Genomic DNA, 22067 nt, shown 5'->3' on the forward strand with positions numbered 1-22067 from the left:
TTTGAAATAGAGGTGACACTTTCAAACCTAATAGCACTGTCCCAACCATCAAGCATGGTTGTGGTAGCATCATGCTCAGAGGCCGCTTTGCTGCCAGCGGTTCTAGGGGCACATCACACAAAGTGAATGGGATAAGAATGGAGAAGAACTTCACCTCAAATCAACATCTAGATAGTTGAAACTTGGACATAGCTGGGTGTCCCAACACCACAATGGTCCCAAACACATCAAAACTGGTTTTGAATGGATAAAGCAGGCTAACATTAAGCGCCTGGAACGGCGTTCCCAAAGCTGTTGAAACCAACAGGCTGGAGGTCGGACGAGTTTGAATGAATTCTACTGGTTCTGCCTGGAAAAGTGGTCAAATATTCAGCCAGAATTATGCCACAAACAAATGAGATTGGTCTTGGTACTACTTGCTAAGGGTCATTTAACCAAATATAAGTGAAGGTACACGAATGTATTTGAGCCTGAATGTATAGTTTCGACCCTGTGTGGATTAGAGAAAATGCAAGATAAATTCAAACTTGTGCACCCAATACTTATTTTTTTAGTTAAGTTATTAAAGATCTATGCTGTACAATCATTCCGCACCTGAAAAAGAACAGATCAAAGAAAAGCACAAAATGATCATGACATTCATATTTAAACCTGTGATCAAAACTGCATAAGACCAAGGAGTAGGACTGCCTTTCACTTCTTAGTTGGAGCAATCCAAACTAAGTGGACATATTACTCTTTAAAACTTAAAATCTTTCCTGTTTAATAAATCATTAGCATCTAGCTTATAACAGAGTGAGTGAAAAACAGGATGCAAGTATACAGAAAGGCAAGAGTATGCTATTAGCATGCTGACATCACTTTGCCACAGCAAAAATGAATGCAGCTCATTAGGTGCCCTTCTGTAAGCAGTCACTGATAGCAATCACAACAACCAAAGTCATGAGGTCAGCAGTGACGGGCCTTTCATGATGACTAACGATGAAGTGTTTTAACTGGATTCTATGATTTCTATTTAGGGAAGCGTGTAAAAATGGGTTTTTTTTTGTCATATTGGGAGAACCTGAGTGCAGACGGGACTAATTATCTGTGATTTTGCAATTTGTCTGTGTGTCCACATAAAGTTGACTCATCTCTGTCTAAATTTAATATAATTGCTTCCTTTAATTGGAAAAGAGGGACTTTGACTGCATTTGTCAGTAAGCTTTAGTCTGTTATGATTCATTTTTTATAAAAATAAGTTAAAACTGAAGAAAAATACACTGTTAGGATATTCTGTGCTGGCATTTCATTGCTTGACATGAACTGTGGATTATTAAAATGTACAGCAATGTCATTTTCTTCTTTGTCATGCCTGAGGACCACATGAAACATTACCAAGGGCTAATAAAGACTAGCAGGCCACACTATGATAATCCCGAGTGTTTGTGAAGTGGTTGGATAAATCTATACAATCTAAAAAATAACTGCATAACACCTCAAGCACAATAAAAGTTAAAGCAGTCACATCTGTGAGTTCTATGCGATATCATTAAAAACAGCAAGTAAAAAGGGTCTCTGTGGCTCCTAAAGGCTGTAAACCAAAATAAAGACATTTATAACTTTACCACTAATCACGCAGCGCTGCTCTTAATATCACCAACGACCATCTTTGAAAGGAAATGTTGACTTTTTAAAGCAGAGACTCTTGTCTTTATGAGCAAATATGAGCCTTCTGGGTGGCGGCTGTTATTCTAAGGCTGTGACCCCTCTTAATCCAGAGTGACTGATGAAGACGAGGAGAAAGCTCATTGATGCCAAGACGTCACTTTAACACGACACAATCCTCCACGTCTACATTTGCGTCTCCACCTCGTTGTATACATATATACACGTAATCCACACCTGCAGCTGTAAAAACAAACACACAAACAAAAAACCAGACTAAACGTTTGCTTTATTTCCAGCAGACGATCTGCTGTTGCTAAAAAAAGGCTGAAGTGTTTGAGTAATCGTGCATTGCTGTGTTTGTGCTGTTCCTCACTATCAAGTGATTATCAGTGAGATGGTGAAGTGATTGTGTAACTGAGCCAGAGGGAGGCTGTTTAAGTTCTCCTACTTTGCATATACTCTCCTGTTATCCACAATTTTGGGCAGAGATGCCAATAAAATGGAGTCATGTTACAAATAAAGCTTGATTCACTGCGCTGCTTTTGATGTGTACCTCCTTAAAAATGCGGCTACATAACAAGGCAGCAGAGACAAGTGTTGGACTGCAAGACATCTGGTGGCTGCTTTGGTTTTCTTGAACAAGTTTCTGATCCGAGCAGAGATTGTTCAGTGACGAAGAGAATTTTAAGAAATTAGAACGACCACTATCTTCTCATTTTCAGTAACACAAAACTAGGAGAGCAGCGACCTTTAGTTTCCTCTCACTGTGCGCTTAGTTTTAAGGCACACTGTTTAAATACAATTGTCATTATGTTAAAGTAGAAGCTCTAAAGCTCAAATTTCTTCTTTTTGATGTAAACTGTATCTGGTCTATAGGTTTGGTTGTAGTTTCTCCAAAGGTTACATTAGACTGTATCTTAGCTCAATGCTTTTGTGACGCGCTGAATTCTTTAATGTTGTGTAACTATGGCCATACTTTTTCTGTCTTTTCTTTCACATTAAAGGGACTCATAGCAATAACTAGTTTCTGGACTGTATATTGTCACAAAAACTGCAATAAATCCTATTGTTTTGCAATCTTAAGATCATTTGCACTATGAAATATGAAATTTAATTCAAAATTTTTATTTATGGTATTATGTTATCTTCATTTCACTTGGGTCTCTATTTCTGTGTGTGTTTAAGAAGGTGATGTTTGGATGGTAGCGTCCACAGGAGATGTTTTGGACCTGCTTCGCAGCACCAGACTCCGCAAAGGAAGTTAACGGAGAGAAGCGACTAGGCTGGGGTGATGTGATGTTGTCAGTAAAAACTTTTTTGAACCGTTTTGAGGCGAACGACTGACTTTTGTCCATACCAGGGAGGAGAGAGAGTTGCAATACTAACAGAAAATAAATGTATGGATGACTTTTTACCGGTTTTACTCTGAAATTGGTTCTTATTTTTAAGAAATAAATATTCAGTCTTAAAACAATCAACCCTCAGACCAGCAGGCTTCAGGATGTGCCACTTGTTACCTTCCAGCACAACATCTGCTAAAGACATGTCAGCAGCATTCAGATGTCTGAATAATGCGATCTGACACAGATATGTAGGCAGCACAAAGAGGAAGCACCAAGTGAGTCATAATGGTCACGGTGAAACTGACGCTGTTCTCACCTGACGTAAATAAAGCCGATACAGTCCAAAAAACAACGTCACTTTCCATCTGCTGACCCCTGTGGAGCAGTGCAAAGACGGCGACAGCTAAGGGACATGAATGACTCACCTCGTGCAGCTTGTTAGTGAACTAGCCCAGGGAGGAACATACAGCTGCAGTGTCCAGGGAAGCAATGACGGGCTAATTCAATAGATAACGGCACCAAGCGAGGTTAATTCAATCAGACTGTGTGAGCAGCACAGAGGAGCCTAGGGCTGGACGGAGATGGACAAGGCAGGATCGGGGTAGAGTGCAGGGTTTTTTTTGGTGTGTGCATGTACTCCACTGTGAGTACAATAGCTGGAGTTTTCCAACTGAGTGATAACGACCACTCAGTTCAGAGATAGTGTCCACACAGAGGAAAGACATGGCTCTGAGAGTCTTTCTATTCTATTCTTATGCAGACTTTAGGTGTCTGTTAATATTCTGGACAAATGGTAACCCTGCAACATGGAAATTTTGACGCTTCAAAGAAGTCTTCGCTGTGTTAAGTTGTCATGAGGAAGAGCCTTGCCCATTTTCTCCAACACGCATATTTTCTCCAGTGTGATACAATGGCTGGAGTTTTCCAAGTGAGCGATAATGACCAGTCAGTTCAGAGAGAGTGTCCACACAGAGGTCAGGGAAAGGCGGTGCCAGGCAAAAATAGGAGGACAGATATTCACTTTGAATGCACAGACACAGACACTCAAAACAAGCAAAAAAAAAAAACCAAACCCCACCACGTCAGGTTCCAGTGAAACATGACCACATGTCTCCTGGGGAGCAAGGCCACACAGCTCAGCCCAGTTCAGGCTGACAACGTGATGTTATTGTAGAGGGTGGGATCGGTGTACTCTGGTGGTCATAGCGCACCCTTTTCAGAGTGGCCTGGCAAACATGATGAGAAGTGAGAATGCCATTTTTAAAAAAGAAAAAAATGACTGGACGCCTGTTCTGTCGTGATAGAGGAAGGACAGATGGGCTAATAATAGAGGAGGAAGAAGAGAGAAGAGGAAGAAGAACGATACGCTTCAGGAAGCATTTCATAAAGAAATAAAAAATATATATAAGTATGAGATAGCACCAGTGGTTCAGTCTCTACACTCAACAAGGAAACGCATAACTATTTTAATCAACAGATGATGACTATTTATAAGGGCCAAAAGAGCAGCATTTCACGAGTCATGTATGTTAACTTATTACTCTTAGCTTTGTTAAAGGGAAAACCCACGTGGCAACCTTTAGGACTGAAAAATGTGCAGTTCCATTGCAATAATGTGATAAATAATTGATTGAGTATTGTTGCGTAAACTCCTTCTATTCATGTGCTCTCATTAGCAGGTGTCTATGCCTGTGTTAATGCACCAATACTGTGTTTCAATTCATCTTTCTGAATGAACATAACTTAGCCTCTCATGCAGTTATAGTCTGAGAGCTAAGGTGCAAGTGTAAAAAATGATGATGATCAAAAGCTAAAAACAAGAAGCTACATCCATGTAAATATTGTATACACAGTCTAAGAAGAAGAATGGCCTCAGTCTTTCTCTTAGTTTATGTGGTACTTGTTTAGCATTAGCTACATTTGGATCTCTGTGCACATGGGAGCCACAAGTGAAGTTAGAATGAATGTGTGTATGGATAAGTCTTGGAAAAAAATATTAGTAATTAGTCATTTTGCTCTTAGCAGCAAATTTATTTACTTCTGTTAGTCCTGAGCCTAGCTATGGTTTCCTAAAAACATACACGGCGTAACAGAATGTGATACACAAATCTAAGAGTAGTTACTGAGGAGCAAAGCAGATATTGCCTGATGGTTTATTAAGACCAGACTGATATTGAGTGAGCAGCTCAGTTCACCATTAATAAGGAAAAAGCGACATGAGTCTCTTCCTGTTAAAGGGAGTTCTTTATTCCCACTGTTGCAGAGTGCTATTTTTTTCACTGAGACATTGTTGCACCAGGATCCCATACAACGGGTGATTGTTATTCTTTTACACCACAAAGTTTTAACTGTTGAAGAAGCAGATGTTGAGGAGTCTGTGCAAACTTCCTAGGCAATTCAGCCAAATAAAAGGAAGCTAAAATAAATCCAAATAAATGCATCTTCAAAGCACGCAGCCACCTCTTCTTTCCTTTACTGTTCAGTCAGGAAAGTGTAGGGATTAGCCATTAAGGTAAAGATGTGGTGAACAAAACTTAAAGAACCAAAACAGAAAGAAATATAAGCCTAATCATAGTCCTTGTTTCTGCTGACACGCACTTTCATTTATGCAAACGTTTTTCACTAACAGCTGAAACCAAGAACGCAGTGGTGAGCAACAGAAGCAAAAAGGAATTCCTCATGTGATCAATAACCACGATAATGTTTGGGAACTGCACATGCTGCATGGCTAGAAAGGGGAAGGCAGAAGTCATATCTGTAAGTGTTTACTGTTTCCTCCACATCAGTCACAAAACAGATGGTGCACCTTCATGGTGTGTGGTTAGTAACCCTGCATCACTGCACTCTCTGTTTTGGAGGGTTTTATAACCCAGCAGTTAATGTGGCCGACCCTTGAAGTAAACATTTAAAAGGAGTGAAAGTGAGTAAGGAGAGGGTGTAGAGAGTGGATTGTATTTGTGCCTAAGACTAGCAGCTCTGTGATGTTTATATTTCTTTAGATTTTTAATATTATCCTATTAATCTATGCTAATTAAAGTCATGATAATGCAAATGCCATTAGCAGGATCCATGTTTTGTGAACAATGACTGAACAAAACAGCACACATATCTATCATCTGAACCAAACTGCTGGAACTGAAGCAGCAAAGTAAAATTGCTGCTACCATGACTTAACAGTCCATGTACTCCAGGACGAGGGCGATGAAGAGATCATGTTTCTGTAACACACACACATACACACAAACAACAATGGCAGAACCATGATTCAGCACGGGGTTCCTCTAATGGATTTACAGTAACTTGTATGTCATTTCCTGCAGACCTCTTCCACTCGCATATGGGTCATTTCGAACTATTGTACTAAAAAGATGAAACTCAGGATCTCAGGAAACACCATTTCCTATTCTTGTCATGCTGATGGACTGCAAGGCACAGAGGCAAGGACAGGGAGTGGGACTAATAAGCAGAGAGTGGTATGATGCCCAGAAACGGAGAGCATACAAGAAGAAAGATGGAAATAAAAAAACAAAACAGTTGAAGGGAAACGGTGGTTTGCATAGCCAGTTTTGACCTTAGATCAAAAGTCATTAACATGCAAATTTTAGTAAGAAGTGCATCAACGATATTCAAATGGCTCGCTCAGGTCAAAGAAAATACAGACTGGTGAGAGTAACAGCCAAAATGTGGAGTCACGCTAAAGAAAAGGAGAGAGAAGTGGTTAGCGATGGGCCAAGAGGGGCAGAGAGACAGACGGAGCAAACAAAGAGAGAGTGGCGAGGGGACAGGAAGAGAGGGAGGAGAGAGAGACCGCCGAGGCGGCTGAGAGAGCCACGGGGTTGACGCAGGCAGGACGGGGGGCAGAGAACGGCAATGAATCAGCAACCGCACACTACAACTACAATGTGCAAGAACTGGGCCAGTCAAGTATTCACCACAGTAGCTCGTAGACAGCAAAGCAAAGTGGCTGCTGGCTCAGGTCTTTATATATCTGGAGCAATGGCAAGGTTGCTTTTTTTGCTCCATCTTTCTAGCGTTTATATTACAGTATTAATAAATGCCTCTGACACAAAAACCACCAATAAAGGGCTAACTGGAAATGATAACAGTGATATTTCCATTTACAACAATGGAAAAATGCCCATTATAGCATTCCAAAGAGCTAGCATGACTTTTAAATAACTTTTTTATCTTTGGACTCCAAACCCGAAAGATTCCTCCTCCTTGCATGTTTGCAAGCTGGAACCACTAAATGTTTTTTATGCTACAGAACTGATTGAAATGATTAGCATAGAGGTTTTTTGTTTCAGCTCCATTAGATACACATCTTATTTAGGAGGAGGAGCTTAAATAAAATAGGACTAAAAAAAAAAAATGCTATAGGAGAACATAATGACTATAATTGGGACGGCGTGGCCTGACCCACAACTTATAAATGCTCATGTAAAAGCATAATCATGAGAATGAGGGCAAAGATGGGAAGTCCCGGTTGTTATATTCACAACTTCCAAGCCTTCCAGTACAATCCCCCCTTTTATCTTCATCATCTCCAACCTTTCTGGCCAAGTTTTCAGGCTCTAATTTGTTTTGTGCCACATCGTTTAGTGTCATCGCCGCCACCTTAAAAAGGAAATTCATACAAAAAAAAATCAATGATCTTTAAGGCAAAAAACACGTATTTCAATTTAAGAATCTCACTTTGTTGTCTTGTGTTAGCTCAAATGGCAAGCCATCACTGAATCTGAAGGCCATTGTTCTCACGTCCTACTGGCCACTTCAATTTTGCACTGGTGGAGGAAACTGAACTCTGTCAGCTGCAGCCAGTTTTCCCCAAAATGACTGCACACTCGTTCACTTTACAGCTAACTTGTAAAGTCTTATAACAAAAAACAAAAAAACTTGACTACATCAGCGCTAGAACCATGTTGAAAGCCATTAGCCACAAATGGAGAAAACCTGGAACAGTGGTGAACCGTCCCAGACCACGGAAATGACTCCATCGACAAGTGATGCAGGACGTCACCAGGAACAACATCTAAAGAACTCCAGGCCTCACTTGTCTCAGTTAAGGTCAGAGTTCATGATTCACCAATAAGAATAATAAGAAAATTAAAAAAAAAAAAGGCATCCATGGAAGATCCAATGAGAAAACCACTGCTGACTAAAAAGGACACAAGGGATCATTGCAAATTTTGCCAAAAAATAGGGGAAAAAACCCATCTTAATAATTCCCAAGTGTTTTAGTCCTGTTACATGTGGTATAAAACTAACACAGCATTTCATAAAAAAAAAAACACGAGAACAGTCAAACACAGTGATGGTAATGTGATCCTCTGGGGCTTCTTTGCTGCTTCAGGACGACTTATTGTAATTGATGGAACAATCAATTTCAGTCTCTACCAGAAAAGGTTTGACCATCAGTTCATGACCCTGAAGCTCAAGCTCACTCGGGCTATGAAGCAGAACAATTATCCAAAACATACCAGCAGCTCCAAAAACAAAAAGAGAGAAGCTGAGAAGGTTTTGGAGTGGGTTAGTCCAGTCCAGATGATTTGGCATGACCTTAAACGGACTGTTCAAGCTTGAAAACCTTCCAATGAGGCTAAATTTGAACAATTCTGCAAAGAAGAATGGGCCAAAATTCCTGCATAGCATTTTGAAAGAAGCATTGCCAGTTACCACAAACACCTGATTGCAGATCTTGTGACCAAAGATGGCACAACCAGTTATTACGTTTAGGGAGGGCAATTACTTTTTCATTTAGGGCCAGGTAGGTTTGGATAGCTTTTTCAGCTTAATAAATGAAAACAACATTATCTTTGACATGTGTAAGACTGAAATCCAGAAAGGGGCAACATTTTTTCCAGAGCATTGTTTGTGGAGAATCTTCAGCTGGGATACTTCGCTCAAGCAACTGAGAAAAGTGGCAGCCATTGTATTTAAACCATGATCTGATTCCTACGGTAATTAGTAAACCCATCTAAAATAATACACTCATGGCCTCTTTCCATTAGAGATGGATTATTCTGTATCTCTCTTTAAGAAAACTCTTAATGACTGAAAATAAAGCCTCAACAGCGAGATAACCATTCAGAGCAGACTTACTATGAACTAGAACATTATGAGATTATTACGCATCCTCCTGTAGACTCTGCATCAACCATGTTTCAATCAAAAATGCTTTTTAATGTGTTGGACAAATACTACTCTACCTACAATCCTAAATTAAAAGAGTAACGTCTCCAATTGGCCCCAGAGAGATTTTAAATCTTATCTCTTGTGTCTATGGGCACATTATGTGTTTCTAGACATATTAGAACAACTGTGTCCAGAAACACATAAAACAGAACATTTATCAAGACACACAAGTCAAAATGAGGCTGACCTTTTCTAAAATGTGCTCTGTCCAAACCTGAAATTTGTCGGCTTACACTCAAAACAACAGGTGCTAATGTTTTCATATACACTCAATGCTGGACATGCAAAGTCAAGTCTTACTGCCTTACCCATATCCAGGTATCCATTTTCCTTCCATCCACCTCTTTATCTGCAATGTTTACTTGGTTTTACTTTCTTTAGCTGCTTACTCAAAACCTCTGCTGGAACAAACAGACTCAGAGCAGACAGAGCTGACCAGTTTCAGAGCAAAAGGAAACCTTCTTCAGGTATTTGCAGTAGTGAAACGTGCAGGTCAAACGGTGGCTCCCAGTTTCAAATCTTTCCTTATGTCTTTTCCTCATTTCCCTGACACGTCAGTAAGCTGCTTTGTTATGCAAACTTTTGGGTGGAGTCCTGGATTCTCACCTGGATTACTACTGATATCCTACAGCAGACACAAACAAAGCCACTACACAGATACATTACCTGTTACGTGTCCAACAGCAGGTGCAAAACGTCCAAGAAAAAAAAAAGGATTCGTAACCCCCCCCCCCCTTTAGACCCCCATTCTTTTTGCTTTCATTTATAACTTTCACACATGCAAAAACTGAACATCTTATACAAAGTAAACACAAAATTATTTTGTTTTAAGTTGAACGTTCAAGAGAGCCCCACAACGGCAGTGAGTAATCAGATTAAATAAACACCTTGCACAATATGCACAGCACACTGTTACTAGTTATTAATGACCTTATATTGGTTATTATTGAACTTATACAGGTTATTAATGAAGTGTGAGATATATACTGCAAGGGAAATTTTAAATGGTAAAGGGCCTGTATTTGTATAGCGCTTTACTTAGTCCGTAAGGACCCCAAAGCACTTTACACTACATTCGGTCATCCACCCATTCACACACACATTCACACACTGGTGATGGCAAGCTACACTGTAGCCACAGCTGCCCTGGGGCACTGACAGAGGTGAAGCTGCCGGACACTGGCGCCACCGGGGACTCTGACGACCACCAGTAGGCAAGGACACAACGATCGAGACTGTCGGAGCCGGGGCTCGAACCGGTAACCTTCCGATTACAAGACGAACTGCCAACTCTTGAGCCACGATCACCCCATTAAAAGTGAAACTAACTTAACATCGATCCATCAGAGACTCAACTGTGATTTCCTGATGGAAAAGCTAAAACTTCGAAGAAAGCTGACACCCTTACAACAAGCATAACTTCTTTACTTGTGATCACTGTGATTCAAATGCAGATAGCAGTTATAAAACAATAACACTGATCCTATGATCTGATAATGTATCACGTCAAAGAATAGTCGATAGTTGAAAATGATTAGAATTACTAGGATCTTCTTTGAGTCGGTGATGGAAAATACATTTATTAGTCTTTTGATGACTCAAAAATAGATGCATCCTTCGAGACACTGTTTCTCGTCATTTTCTAATAATTTACAGGCAAACTGAAAGAAGTGCAGCCCAACGAAAACCAGATCTTTGCAGCGAGAGAAGCAACAGGTAAAAATAAATGTTAATGAAAAATGGCTGAAAGCCACGGAGCCACAAATGTTTAGAGACAAAGGTTAAAGATGAATCAATCATAAAAAGACTTCAGTAAACAGAGCTGGACGTTTACATGACAAATATCGCCAGGTGGGAATGTAAACACAGACCTTTTCCCTCCTTGAACTTGCTTCCATAATCACAAAACCATTCCAGGAACCGAGAAGGAGAGAAAAGGAGGCGAAGGCAAGAAAGAAGCAGCTATTCAGACGGTTAGTCTTTAGAGGATAGCTGCTGCATTAATCCCCTTCATCAGCTGGGGGGCTGGGAGACCCTCAGCACAGCAGGTCTCCTGTCAATCACCTTCTGCTCCAGAGGTACTTATTGACAGACCACACCTGTCAATCACTGTCCAATCCCCGCTGAGTCAGTGAAGAAGGTCGGCAGCTGTCTAGCGACAATACATAAGTAGAATAGCTGACCTTACAACATGCCAACATGACTGACTGAGCACAGAGGGGCTTTACCTGAAATGTTCAGCTTCTCATAAAACCAGATTGCGCTCATAGACCTGTCTGTGTGCAAGGAAGAGGAGTAGGAGAAAGAAAGACCCATTTTAAAAGTTATACATAGTACATGTGAACTCTTTTACATGAAACTATGTAAGCACCAGAAAACCGAGGAAAATCGCTCTCTCAGTCAGAGAAATACCGCTACCTGAGTGGGCGTGCAGAGTTTTTAAATTACAACAAGCAAAAGAACAGAGTGAATGTCAACTACAGCGTTTAAATAAAAAGCTCCCTGATGGCGTCTTCAGGCCAAATGAAAAGTGAAGTTGACATGAACGGAGCTAAATCCATACAAATATTTCAACTTTGGTGAAAAATGTATGCGTCCAAAGTCTACGATTGTTGAGATTCTCCCACATGTTTATTCTAGTTATTTTTGTAATAATTACAATGGAGAACACGGTTAGTGCTGCTGACGGTGGGCAGCTCTGTTTGACTTTACTTTTCCATAGAGACAAAACAAAACAGGGGGTTTGGGGAAAAGTTAGTGAAATCGCAGAACTTCCTGGAAAGTTCTGAAAAAAAATCTAATGTTACTTAAATCCAATCGGTTGCACTTTGGAAGGAAGTACAGTCATTGGAAACATAGAGTCATGTGACAATTTAACCTTTACTTAACTAGGAAGTCATCTGAGGTTTAACATCTATTTTTAAGTGACAGGCACACATGTGCATAAGCACACATTAGAATGACACAACTTTAAAAAACAAAACACATAAAACAAAATAAAGTCAAAATTATACAAACGAAGTATACCCTTACTGCTTAGGACATATGAGGGCAAGTAACAGCCAGGTGCTGCTAATCAAATGCAACTGATTAACTGATCATCAGCAAGTGTGACCAGCTCTGATGGTGGTGGTCTGTGTTAACCCAATCTCACATTCATCCAAGTAGTGAACATCCCAGTTCATTATTATTAGAAAAAGACTGAAAAAGTTTGACATTTCCGGAAGGATAAAGCTGTTTCTCTCTAAAAAGAACATGGCAGCACAGCTTAGGGTTGCAATATTGCATGTGAACAAATCAAAAGACAGAAGAAACCGACCATGAACTCCTCTCTGTACCAAAGTATTCTAGACTTAAATGGGAGGTCATGCGTCTGTCAGCTGAAGCTTCCCTAAAATTGGGTCGCACAACAAATCTACAACAGACTGGCTGAAAAAGAAAAGAATGAAGATGCTACAATGACCCAAGTCTAGACCTCAACTCGACTGACCGCAAACCACAATAAACACAAACAAGATTGTAAGAGTGGGAAAAAAATCCCCCCAGTGATGTTAGAGACTCAGAAAGTCATACATAAAACAATTACTTCAAGTTATTGACGCTAAATGTGGTTCCAGGAGCTACTGAATCATGGGATGTACTTAGTAGGACTGTAGGGTGGACAAACAGACCAACCTTCCACTTTCAGTTGTACAAATATTAACTGTGACGCCATCAGTGGACAAAAAGGTAAACAGTACGCCCATGTGTAGGTTTAATAAGACGATGAATTTAAAGCTCATGTCAGACTGACCAGTAACAACTCTGTAGTTACGATTGCAGGACAAAGTAAAAAGCAGACAAAAGCGTATTTACATATTTATAAACCAAGAACTGAAACTACCAAGTCCTCCCAGCCGTGCATCACCCAGTGCAGCCTGCTGAAGCACTAATGCAGGTCAACAGCAGCAAGATCAAATCTTGTGGACTTCTTAATGTACTTTTTCAGTTTCAGTGGTTGAGAGACAGAAAAAAAAATGTAACGCAGATGCTGCTGATAACACTAAACATTCGTCACAGAGTAATAAAGTGGTAGCACATATCTGAAAGTGTGTGTGTGTGTGTGTTTGTGTGTGTGTGTAGGCAGCTCTTGTAGAGATGTCTCGGTAATTGCTTTGACAGGTCTGGGGTATTGTCTGAGATGAGCTTCAAGGAAAAACAGCACTGCAGAGCTGCACAAACTAAACTGATATCACTGCACTTCATGTGTCTTTCAGCGTGTGTGTGTGTGTGTGTTAATTCTGAAGTGAAGGGACTGAAATGGTTCTGCAGGCCTGACTTGCTATGTAGCACTAATGTGTTGCCAGTTTAGTTTTGTCACGCATAAAAAGCATGAAAAACAGCAGAGAAGAAGCATTCCCGGATGTGTTGACTACACGGGGATTTGAGGCCAAAGGTTACATGCAAACTTCCACCTGAAGTCAAAACAATGTATGCTTCACTTTGCTTATGAGCAGCACGCCAAAGGAAATGTGTCCAGCAGACTGCAAGTGTGTATGTGTGAGTCAAAGAAAACATCTGGAGGCATTTCTGAGATGCCTGAGTGATGACAACAGCCAACCTGGCAGGAAAGAAGGGGAGGAGAGAGGAAAGGATGAAAGGAAAGGTAGCGGACGAGTCGACATGGACCACACAGAAAATCTTTTAAATTAGAGGTGCTGTCAAAAACTGAACTGTGAGGACTGTTTCAGACAGTAGCGGCAGATACTGATCAGTACTGGAAGAATAAAAGCAGGACCAGTGTCTAATATTCTTTTACCATCATTTGTCATTTAACAGCACAGAGATTGATTTAGTTATAGGGGTATCCTATTAATATTTAAAGACATATTCTTACTTCACTGGTTTTTAGATAGCACTTCTTTACAGAGCAGACAAAGCACTTCTAGATTCTTCCAGTTTAACTGAGTTGATCTACTTAAAAAACAGTGAAGTGAACTAACTAACCATCCATGCATCCTTCTCCCCATTCACACCTTCCAGGTCCTCCTGAGGCATTCCCAGGCCAGATGGGATGCACAGTCTCTCCAGCAGATTCTGGGTTTAACCCCGGGCGTGCACTGAAAACCTCCAAAGGGAGGTTGCTGTGACACGTCCTAACCAGATGCCCAAACCACTTCAACTGGCTCGTTCCTACATGCAGGAGCAGCGGTTCTCCGGGTGTTCGTGCTCCATCTCTAATGCTACAGTAAAGCCCAGCAACTCTACAGAGGAAACTCACTTTGGCTGTTTGTATTCGCAGCCTTACTGTTTTGGACATTCCAGACATTCCAGAGTGGCTGTAAACTGCTCCAGTTCCATTTATTTCAAAGTACAATATTTTTTTATTCACATAACTGGTGTTGACAGAATATTAGCAGAAGCTAATCTTCTCTAGAGTTCAGACAAAATGACAAATAAACAAAGCTTTATTCAGGCTTTATTTAAGCCTGAATAAATGCAGGACTATTCTTCTAGTTTGTGGTTTGGACTGCTGCTTCACAGCTAAAAGGTCATGCATGTATTGAAGATTAGGCTTAAAACTTTCCTTACAGGGTGTAAGGCTCTCCTGTGTGGTGTTTGTATGTTCTCCTTGTGCTTGTGCTGTAATCTACAGGGAGTGCAGAATTATTAGGCAAGTTGTATTTCTGAGGAATGATTTTATTATTGAACAACAACCATGTTCTCAATGAACCCAAAAAACTCATTAATATCAAAGCTGAATGTTTTTGGAAGTAGTTTTTAGTTTGTTTTTTAGTTTTAGCTATTTTAGGGGGATATCTGTGTGTGCAGGTGACTATTACTGTGCATAATTATTAGGCAACTAAACAAAAAACAAATATATACCCATTTCAATTATTTATTTTTACCAGTGAAACCAATATAACATCTCCACATTGACAAATATACATTTCTGACATTCAAAAACAAAACAAAAACAAATCAGCGACCAATATAGCCACCTTTCTTTGCAAGGACACTCAAAAGCCTGCCATCCATGGATTCTGTCAGTGTTTTGATCTGTTCACCATCAACATTGCGTGCAGCAGCAACCACAGCCTCCCAGACACTGTTCAGAGAGGTGTACTGTTTTCCCTCCTTGTAAAGCTCACATTTGATGATGGACCACAGGTTCTCAATGGGGTTCAGATCAGGTGAACAAGGTGGCCATGTCATTAGTTTTTCTTCTTATATACCCTTTCTTGCCAGCCACGCTGTGGAGTACTTGGACGCGTGTGATGGAGCATTGTCCTGCATGAAAATCATGTTTTCTTGAAGGATGCAGACTTCTTCCTGTACCACTGCTTGAAGAAGGTGTCTTCCAGAAACTGGCAGTAGGACTGGGAGTCGAGCTTGACTCCATCCTCAACCCGAAAAGGCCCCACAAGCTCATCTTTGATGATACCAGCCCAAACCAGTACTCCACCTCCACCTTGTTGGCATCTGAGTCAGACTGGAGCTCTCTGCCCTTTACCAATCCAGCCACGGGCCCATCCATCTGGCCCATCAAGACTCACTCTCATTTCATCAGTCCATAAAACCTTAGAAAAACCAGTCTTGAGATATTTCTTGGCCCAGTCTTGACGTTTCAGCTTGTGTGTCTTGTTCAGTGGTGGTCGTCTTTCAGCCTTTCTTATCTTGGCCATGTCTCTGAGTATTGCACACCTTGTGCTTTTGGGCACTCCAGTGATGTTGCAGCTCTGAAATATGGCCAAACTGGTGGCAAGTGGCATCTTGGCAGCTGCACGCTTGACTTTTCTCAGTTCACGGGCAGTTATTTTGCGCCTTGGTTTTTCCACACGCTTCTTGCGACCCTGTTGACTATTTTGAATGAAACGCTTGATTGTTCGATGATCACGCTTCAGAAGCTTTGCAATTTTGAGACTGCTGCATCCCTCTGCAAGATATCTCACTATTTTTGACTTTTCTGAGCCTGTCAAGTCCTTCTTTTGACCCATTTTGCCAAAGGAAAGGACGTTGCCTAATAATTATGCACACCTGATATAGGGTGTTGATGTCATTAGACCACACCCCTTCTCATTACAGAGATGCACATCACCTAATATGCTTAATTGGTAGTAGGCTTTCGAGCCTATACAGCTTGGAGTAAGACAACATGCATGAAGAGGATGATGTGGACAAAATACTCATTTGCCTAATAATTCTGCACTCCCTGTATAGTGATAGTAAGGAGGAGGTGGAAGAGAGGCTGGAGATGGAGAGGTGGTGGTGTACTACTGTTTGAAGATAAAAAACACAGGAGGCCGAGCTGAAGATGTTTACTAGGAATGGCAGAATGGACAAGATTAGACATGACTAAATAATTGGGACAGCTCAGGCTGAGATGGTTTGGACACTGAACAGAGGAGGGACAAAGGATGTTGACTACTGATGCCAGGCAGGGGGAAAAGAGGAAGACCACACAGGAGGCTCATGGATGTAGTGAAGGAGGTCATGAAGAGGGTTAGTGTGACAAAGGAGGATGCTAGAGATGGGGTGAGATGGAGGCAGATGCTCTGCTGTGACAAACCCTGAAGGGAGCAGCCAGTCCTTTCTGGTTGATACTTAACACAACATGGCAGAAAATTTAATTTCAGTATATAGTGAACTCTATGAGCTTCCCATTTTGTTCCAGTCTCCCTTGGTGACACTTCTTTTCATCTAATTTTCTGAAAGCAGAGGGAAGGATGAGACTGGAGGGGGAAAAGAAAAAAAGACAGAGACCACCCTTCCCCACGAGACAGACAAAAAGGCCAAAAAAGCCTCCAAGCAGAGAGAGAGAGAGAGACAGACAGGCTGAAGGAGGTGGACAGCAAGAGAGTAAGAGACAGAAGGAAAGGGAGGAGAGGGGAAGAGAGATGGTCAGCCAAAAAGTGATAAAGAAGCAGGTGGAGGAGCAAGGGAGGATGGTTGGCCCTCAGAGCCAGAGGCGAATAATAGATAAAAGAGCATGTGAGAGCATGCTGGGAGGCCAGACTGGCTGCCAAATGCACAGACATCAGACACATGAGGGGAAGGAGGAGGATGAGAGCCTGTGTTCATGGGTGGAGAAGAGTTCATTGAGAGCACTTTGGGCAGAGTACAGCAGTCTGATATATAGAGTGCAGGGCTGAACATTAAATCATCCTCCCAAAGATCAAAAACAATCAGTGAGGGAGGCACTGTAGTTTTTATTTTTTTTAAATATTCTACATGTTTTAAACCATTTCTGAAATCGAAATAATCTCCCTGCATTTCAAGTGAGGGTCTTTTTAAAGAAACATTTCTTATTTGGGCCTCCAGGCATCCTGCAGTCCAAAGGCAAATAACACTGTATGTGATGGGAAGCAGGAGGGAGCGTCATAGCCAGAGATGGAAACAGCGAGGGAGGGAAGACTTGCTGCGAGTAAAGACAAGAACAAGAGGGAGACCGGGGTTCACAGCTCTGTCAAACAACAGTATGCAGCCAGCATTTAAATTTCGCTAGATGTGAAGCTTGAGGTCAGTGTTGTACACTGAAATAAAGCCACTGAAGGAGTTAATACATGAATAAATCATAAAACTGCAACTCCAGTGTCAGGCTAGCTTGTGAGACTTGTGTGTGTGTATTTAAATGGAAGACGAAAATGGCAGATTGTGAACAAAAGTGTTAAAGAAGTTGAAATTGGCCGTTTGTTGCTGAAGAGAGAGGAACACGAAACACTTTTAAAAAGAGTAACTCTGATTTGAAAGAAGCTAGCCCCGTGACAGACTGGTGACCTGTCCACTGTGCACCCCACCTCTCGTCATGTGGTAGCTGGGATAGGCTCCGTCGCCCCCTCAACCCTAAATTGGATAAGCAGAAGTAAATTGATGGATGGAAAAAGAAACTAAATGTATCTCATTGACTGTTTTCTTTTACCCGCCAGGCAAGATGCAGCTACAATGAAAGACTGTCCAGACCTTTGGATGTAAAATGTGAGAACTTAATAATTAAATTTTTATCCTGACATTTCTTCAGAGTCATTGAATTAATTCTTGATTGATGGACAAAAAGAGGTTACAGTGAACTTAACTTTGAACACCAATACCCATTCACTCAGTCCAGGTGACTGTACATTATAAGGTGGTAAACGGTACGGGATTAAAGATGATGGCAGAGTCTTTACTGTCAAATGTACTAAAAGTTACATTAAACAAATTTAACCTCCTAGGACCTGGCGTCCAAATATATATATGGATATATATATTCCATGTTGTTTTTACATTCATCGGGTGCAAAGAGAAATTAAAAATGCATGCCATGGAAGAGTTCGTGTCTTAGGAGGTTAAAAACAATTTTGATTCTGTTAAGTCTAATTGTTGAATGTTGCCATTGTGTTTCTTAAATTTGTACAGTCTTGGTTCAAGCAGTAGGATCAAAGCCATTCCTTTGATCCTGACCACCTCTCCAACCACTCTGTGCTGGGGGAGGTTTTATTGTAGATACATCCTATCTGGAAGATCTGCTTCTTTTGATGTAGGCTTCCTGCGTTTACGACCCTTTGGTCAGCAGGAGGTCTGACACACACACACACACACACTCTTACAGAAGTTCACACATATACATAAAATGCTTTGTCTTAGAACCAAGGGGGCGTGGCTTTGTTCTGACGTGTTTTGTGTGAACTGTCTCTCAATAAAAGGTAGCAGGAGGAAGTCAGATCTGGGGGTCATTTTCGTGGTGGACACAGACGAGAACTCCCTTGTGCAAATAATCGATCGATCGACTGTCTTGTTTTCTTCATGATGAATAAGTCTCTAGAATTAGTGGGGCTTGTGGAAACACAGACCCAACAGATTCTGTACATCAAATGATATTTATAAATCTCTTTTTTTTTTTTTGACATTTTTATTATTACGTTGTGAGCAGTCCAATGGTACAGACGTAGAGGCGAAGCATCATACCTTCAAAGGGGGGGGGATTTTTAATCTATTGCTTCCTGTGGGGACAGTTCGTTCCTTCTAGTGTCACACGATGCCTTTTCTATAATGTAACAGCTTCCTGAGTCTGGAGCAGAGTTTTTAAAGGTTGGCATTTTTCATTAGTTTTCATTTTTTTTTGTTTCCAGTTTCCCAGAATGAGTTACAGTTTCACTTTAGTGTTTTAATTAGTTTCAGTCTTAGTTTGAGTTTAATTTATGTTAATGTGGTTGGTATTTGTCTTTGACAAGATTTAAGAATTTCAGAACAGGTATTTCCAAACCACTGAAATGAAATGCCCCCAAGGACATAAAGTTTGGTAGTCATTATTGTGACTGCAGAGTGTTGTTCAGTTACAAAGAGTCTGCTAATTTCAAGTTCGATTCAATTCAGTATACATTTTATATAGCACCAAATCACAAAAACAGTCGCCTCAAGACGCTTTATATTGTCAGGTAAAACCACAAAATAATATAGTGAAAACTCCAACAATCAGATGACCCCCCTATGAACAAGCATCTGGCGACAGTGGGAAGGAAAAACTCCCTTTTAACCGGAAGAAACCAGACTCAGGGAGGGACGGCCATCTGCTGTGGCCAGTTGGGGGTGTGGAGAGGACAACAGGACAAAGACATGCTGTGGAACAGAACCAGAGATTAATAATAAATAATGATTAAATGCAGAGTGGTGTATAAACACATAGGGAGTGAAAAAAGCGAGCGAAGAAGAAACACTCATCATGGGAAGTCCCCAGGAGCCCAGACTGTTTGCAGCATAACTAAGGGAGGATTCAGGAGCAACGTGCTCTAATGGGATGATATGGTACAATGAGGTCTTTAAGATTTTGCCTGATTATCCAAGACTTTGTATGTGAGGAGAAGGATTTTAAATTGGAAGGCTGGATTGAACAGGGAGCCAATAAAGAGAAGCTAATATGGGACAAATAAGCTGTCTCTTTACCACATTAGTTCATGATGTTAGCACCCTAATCTTCAGTTATTAGCACAGTTATTATGCAGCTCTGAAGCCCATATGGAAAAGATATATATAAATCTTATAAAGTTTGTATCTGTCTTGGGTGAAACTTGTATGAAAAGCATACAAGAGTGAAAACAGATATAAGATCCCTTGAAAAATTATATAATGAAACTTGTATGTTTTGGATACTTACTAAAACAATATATGAAAGTAATGAGGAAGTGGCCACTTTCATGAGTAAATCATATAAGTTTTTACTATTTCTTTTCCATATATGGAGTATAGAACATCTGGACCAACAGAAAAGTTATTTTCATCAAAAAACAAACATGCTGATCTCCTTTGTCTTCTATTCAATCTGTTGTTTTTCACCAGTTTATACGATCAATACCATTAAACAATTTGTCACAGTGCCTGTGTTGTGGTCCAGTGAACTGTTCCAATAAAATCTAACCAACGGCAGTCACAGATGTCAGACAAACTAGCTCGAGAGTAAATATTCATTTTTCTGTTGCAGTGACTTTTAGTTCTTTAGAAAACATGTCAGGTTTGCTCTTTAAGCACAGCATGACTAAGAGTTGACCACGAGCAAGCCACACCTGCACGTTACAATATGTGTGATTGCCACAGTGTGCGCGCGTGTGTGAAAAAGCCACGTGAACTGACTGTGTGAGCAATGTGGGTAGAAAGTACGTCACATTTGTGTTTTAAAGCACCCGAGGGAGACTGAGGGTGCGTGGCTGGTGAAAAGAGAAAAACAGAGTCGAAATGCATGTTAACATGCCCCAAGAGCACCCTGGGGATTCATTGTGAGTGTGTCTGTGTGCGCGTGTGTGTGTGTGTCACAACATTTACGGTTATGACAGTTGGGCTCAGGTGTGGCAGCAGGAGCAGAGACCAGTGCAGCAGGTCTCTGGGTTTATGTTTAAACAGCCTGCAGAGACAAGTTCAGCTCACCAACAGCGGTTGTGTGGTCACAGTTGGAGAGACATAACTCATATACATACACATTTGTGGTAAATCAAACTAATGTCCCTAATTTTCAGCTACATATATCAAGAATAACTGAAAATGTGACAAATGTGAATCTAAAAACATCTCTACTCTCAGGTAACTGAATACCTGCAGATGGCAGGAGAAATACGCTGCGACTGAACAAATGAACTCTTCTATTTATTTAGTTTTTAAAAATCGGTCAACTTTAGCAGGCAATTTAATCAAACATCTGCCACGCAGGTTGTGGTTGTGCAAGAACATTTTAGGGGTTCATATGAAGATTATCCCCTTACATCATTTCAGTTTAATCTGCAAAAAATCTCATTTTTAATATTGTTAAAAGCAGCCAGCTTTGCTCAGCCTTACAGACCTTCAGACAACAACTTCTCCTGCATCTAAATAAAACAAAAAGAGCCGACTTTTGAAATACGTTGATATTATCGAGGCAGCAGATCAGTTCTGTGGAAGGTGGGTGAGTTACTATACCTCGTAAAAGTGGAAGACTTTGTGTAACTGAATCTAAAGCAGAGAAAGGTTAAGGTTCATGTTTTGGTGGGTTTGTATCAGGTTATATAAAGTATTCGGGGGGGGGGATAATGATTGTGTAACCACTGTTTAATCAAGTGTGAAGGCTCAAAGCATCTCAGTCCCATCTCTAATTACATAGCCAAATATAATTCTAGAGACTACGCTTAGTTAATTGTCCTCTAAGAGGCCACTCTCATTAAAGTGTCCAGAAAAAGTGTTGACGTGTAAACAGACTTGGGAGAAGAGTGCTCGGTCCCTCATTAAGTGCAACACTGAGTAACGTATGCCTAATCCTAACCCTTTCTGTTTTTTTTTTTTAAATAACATCACTGTTTGTTTCCAAAAGTTGATTCTGTTCATCTGGACGTAGCGTTTTGTGGGAGAAACGTTTTGTCACTCATCCTTCTTCAGTCTCAGCTGACTGCAGGTTTCCCCCAA

General features: G+C 40.7%; 1 protein-coding gene across 2 annotated transcripts in view; it reads right to left on the reverse strand.

The window, feature by feature from the left end:
- Nucleotides 1–22067, reverse strand: part of pkn1a (protein kinase N1a) — a 60775-nt gene that overhangs the window by 26213 nt on the left and 12495 nt on the right. The window contains exon 1 of one of the 2 annotated variants that reach the window (XM_026170504.1): nucleotides 11060–11138. The exons of the other annotated variant lie outside the window; for it this stretch is intronic. Coding sequence (XP_026026289.1) covers nucleotides 11060–11086 — 27 coding nt within the window. The 5' untranslated portion in view covers nucleotides 11087–11138. Of the gene's footprint in view, nucleotides 1–11059; nucleotides 11139–22067 lie in introns of those variants that run through there. 2 annotated transcript variants of the gene reach the window in all.

The sequence above is a fragment of the Astatotilapia calliptera genome, chromosome 6 (assembly GCF_900246225.1).
Source record: "Astatotilapia calliptera chromosome 6, fAstCal1.2, whole genome shotgun sequence".
In the NCBI taxonomy this organism is placed as follows: Eukaryota; Metazoa; Chordata; class Actinopteri; order Cichliformes; family Cichlidae; genus Astatotilapia; species Astatotilapia calliptera.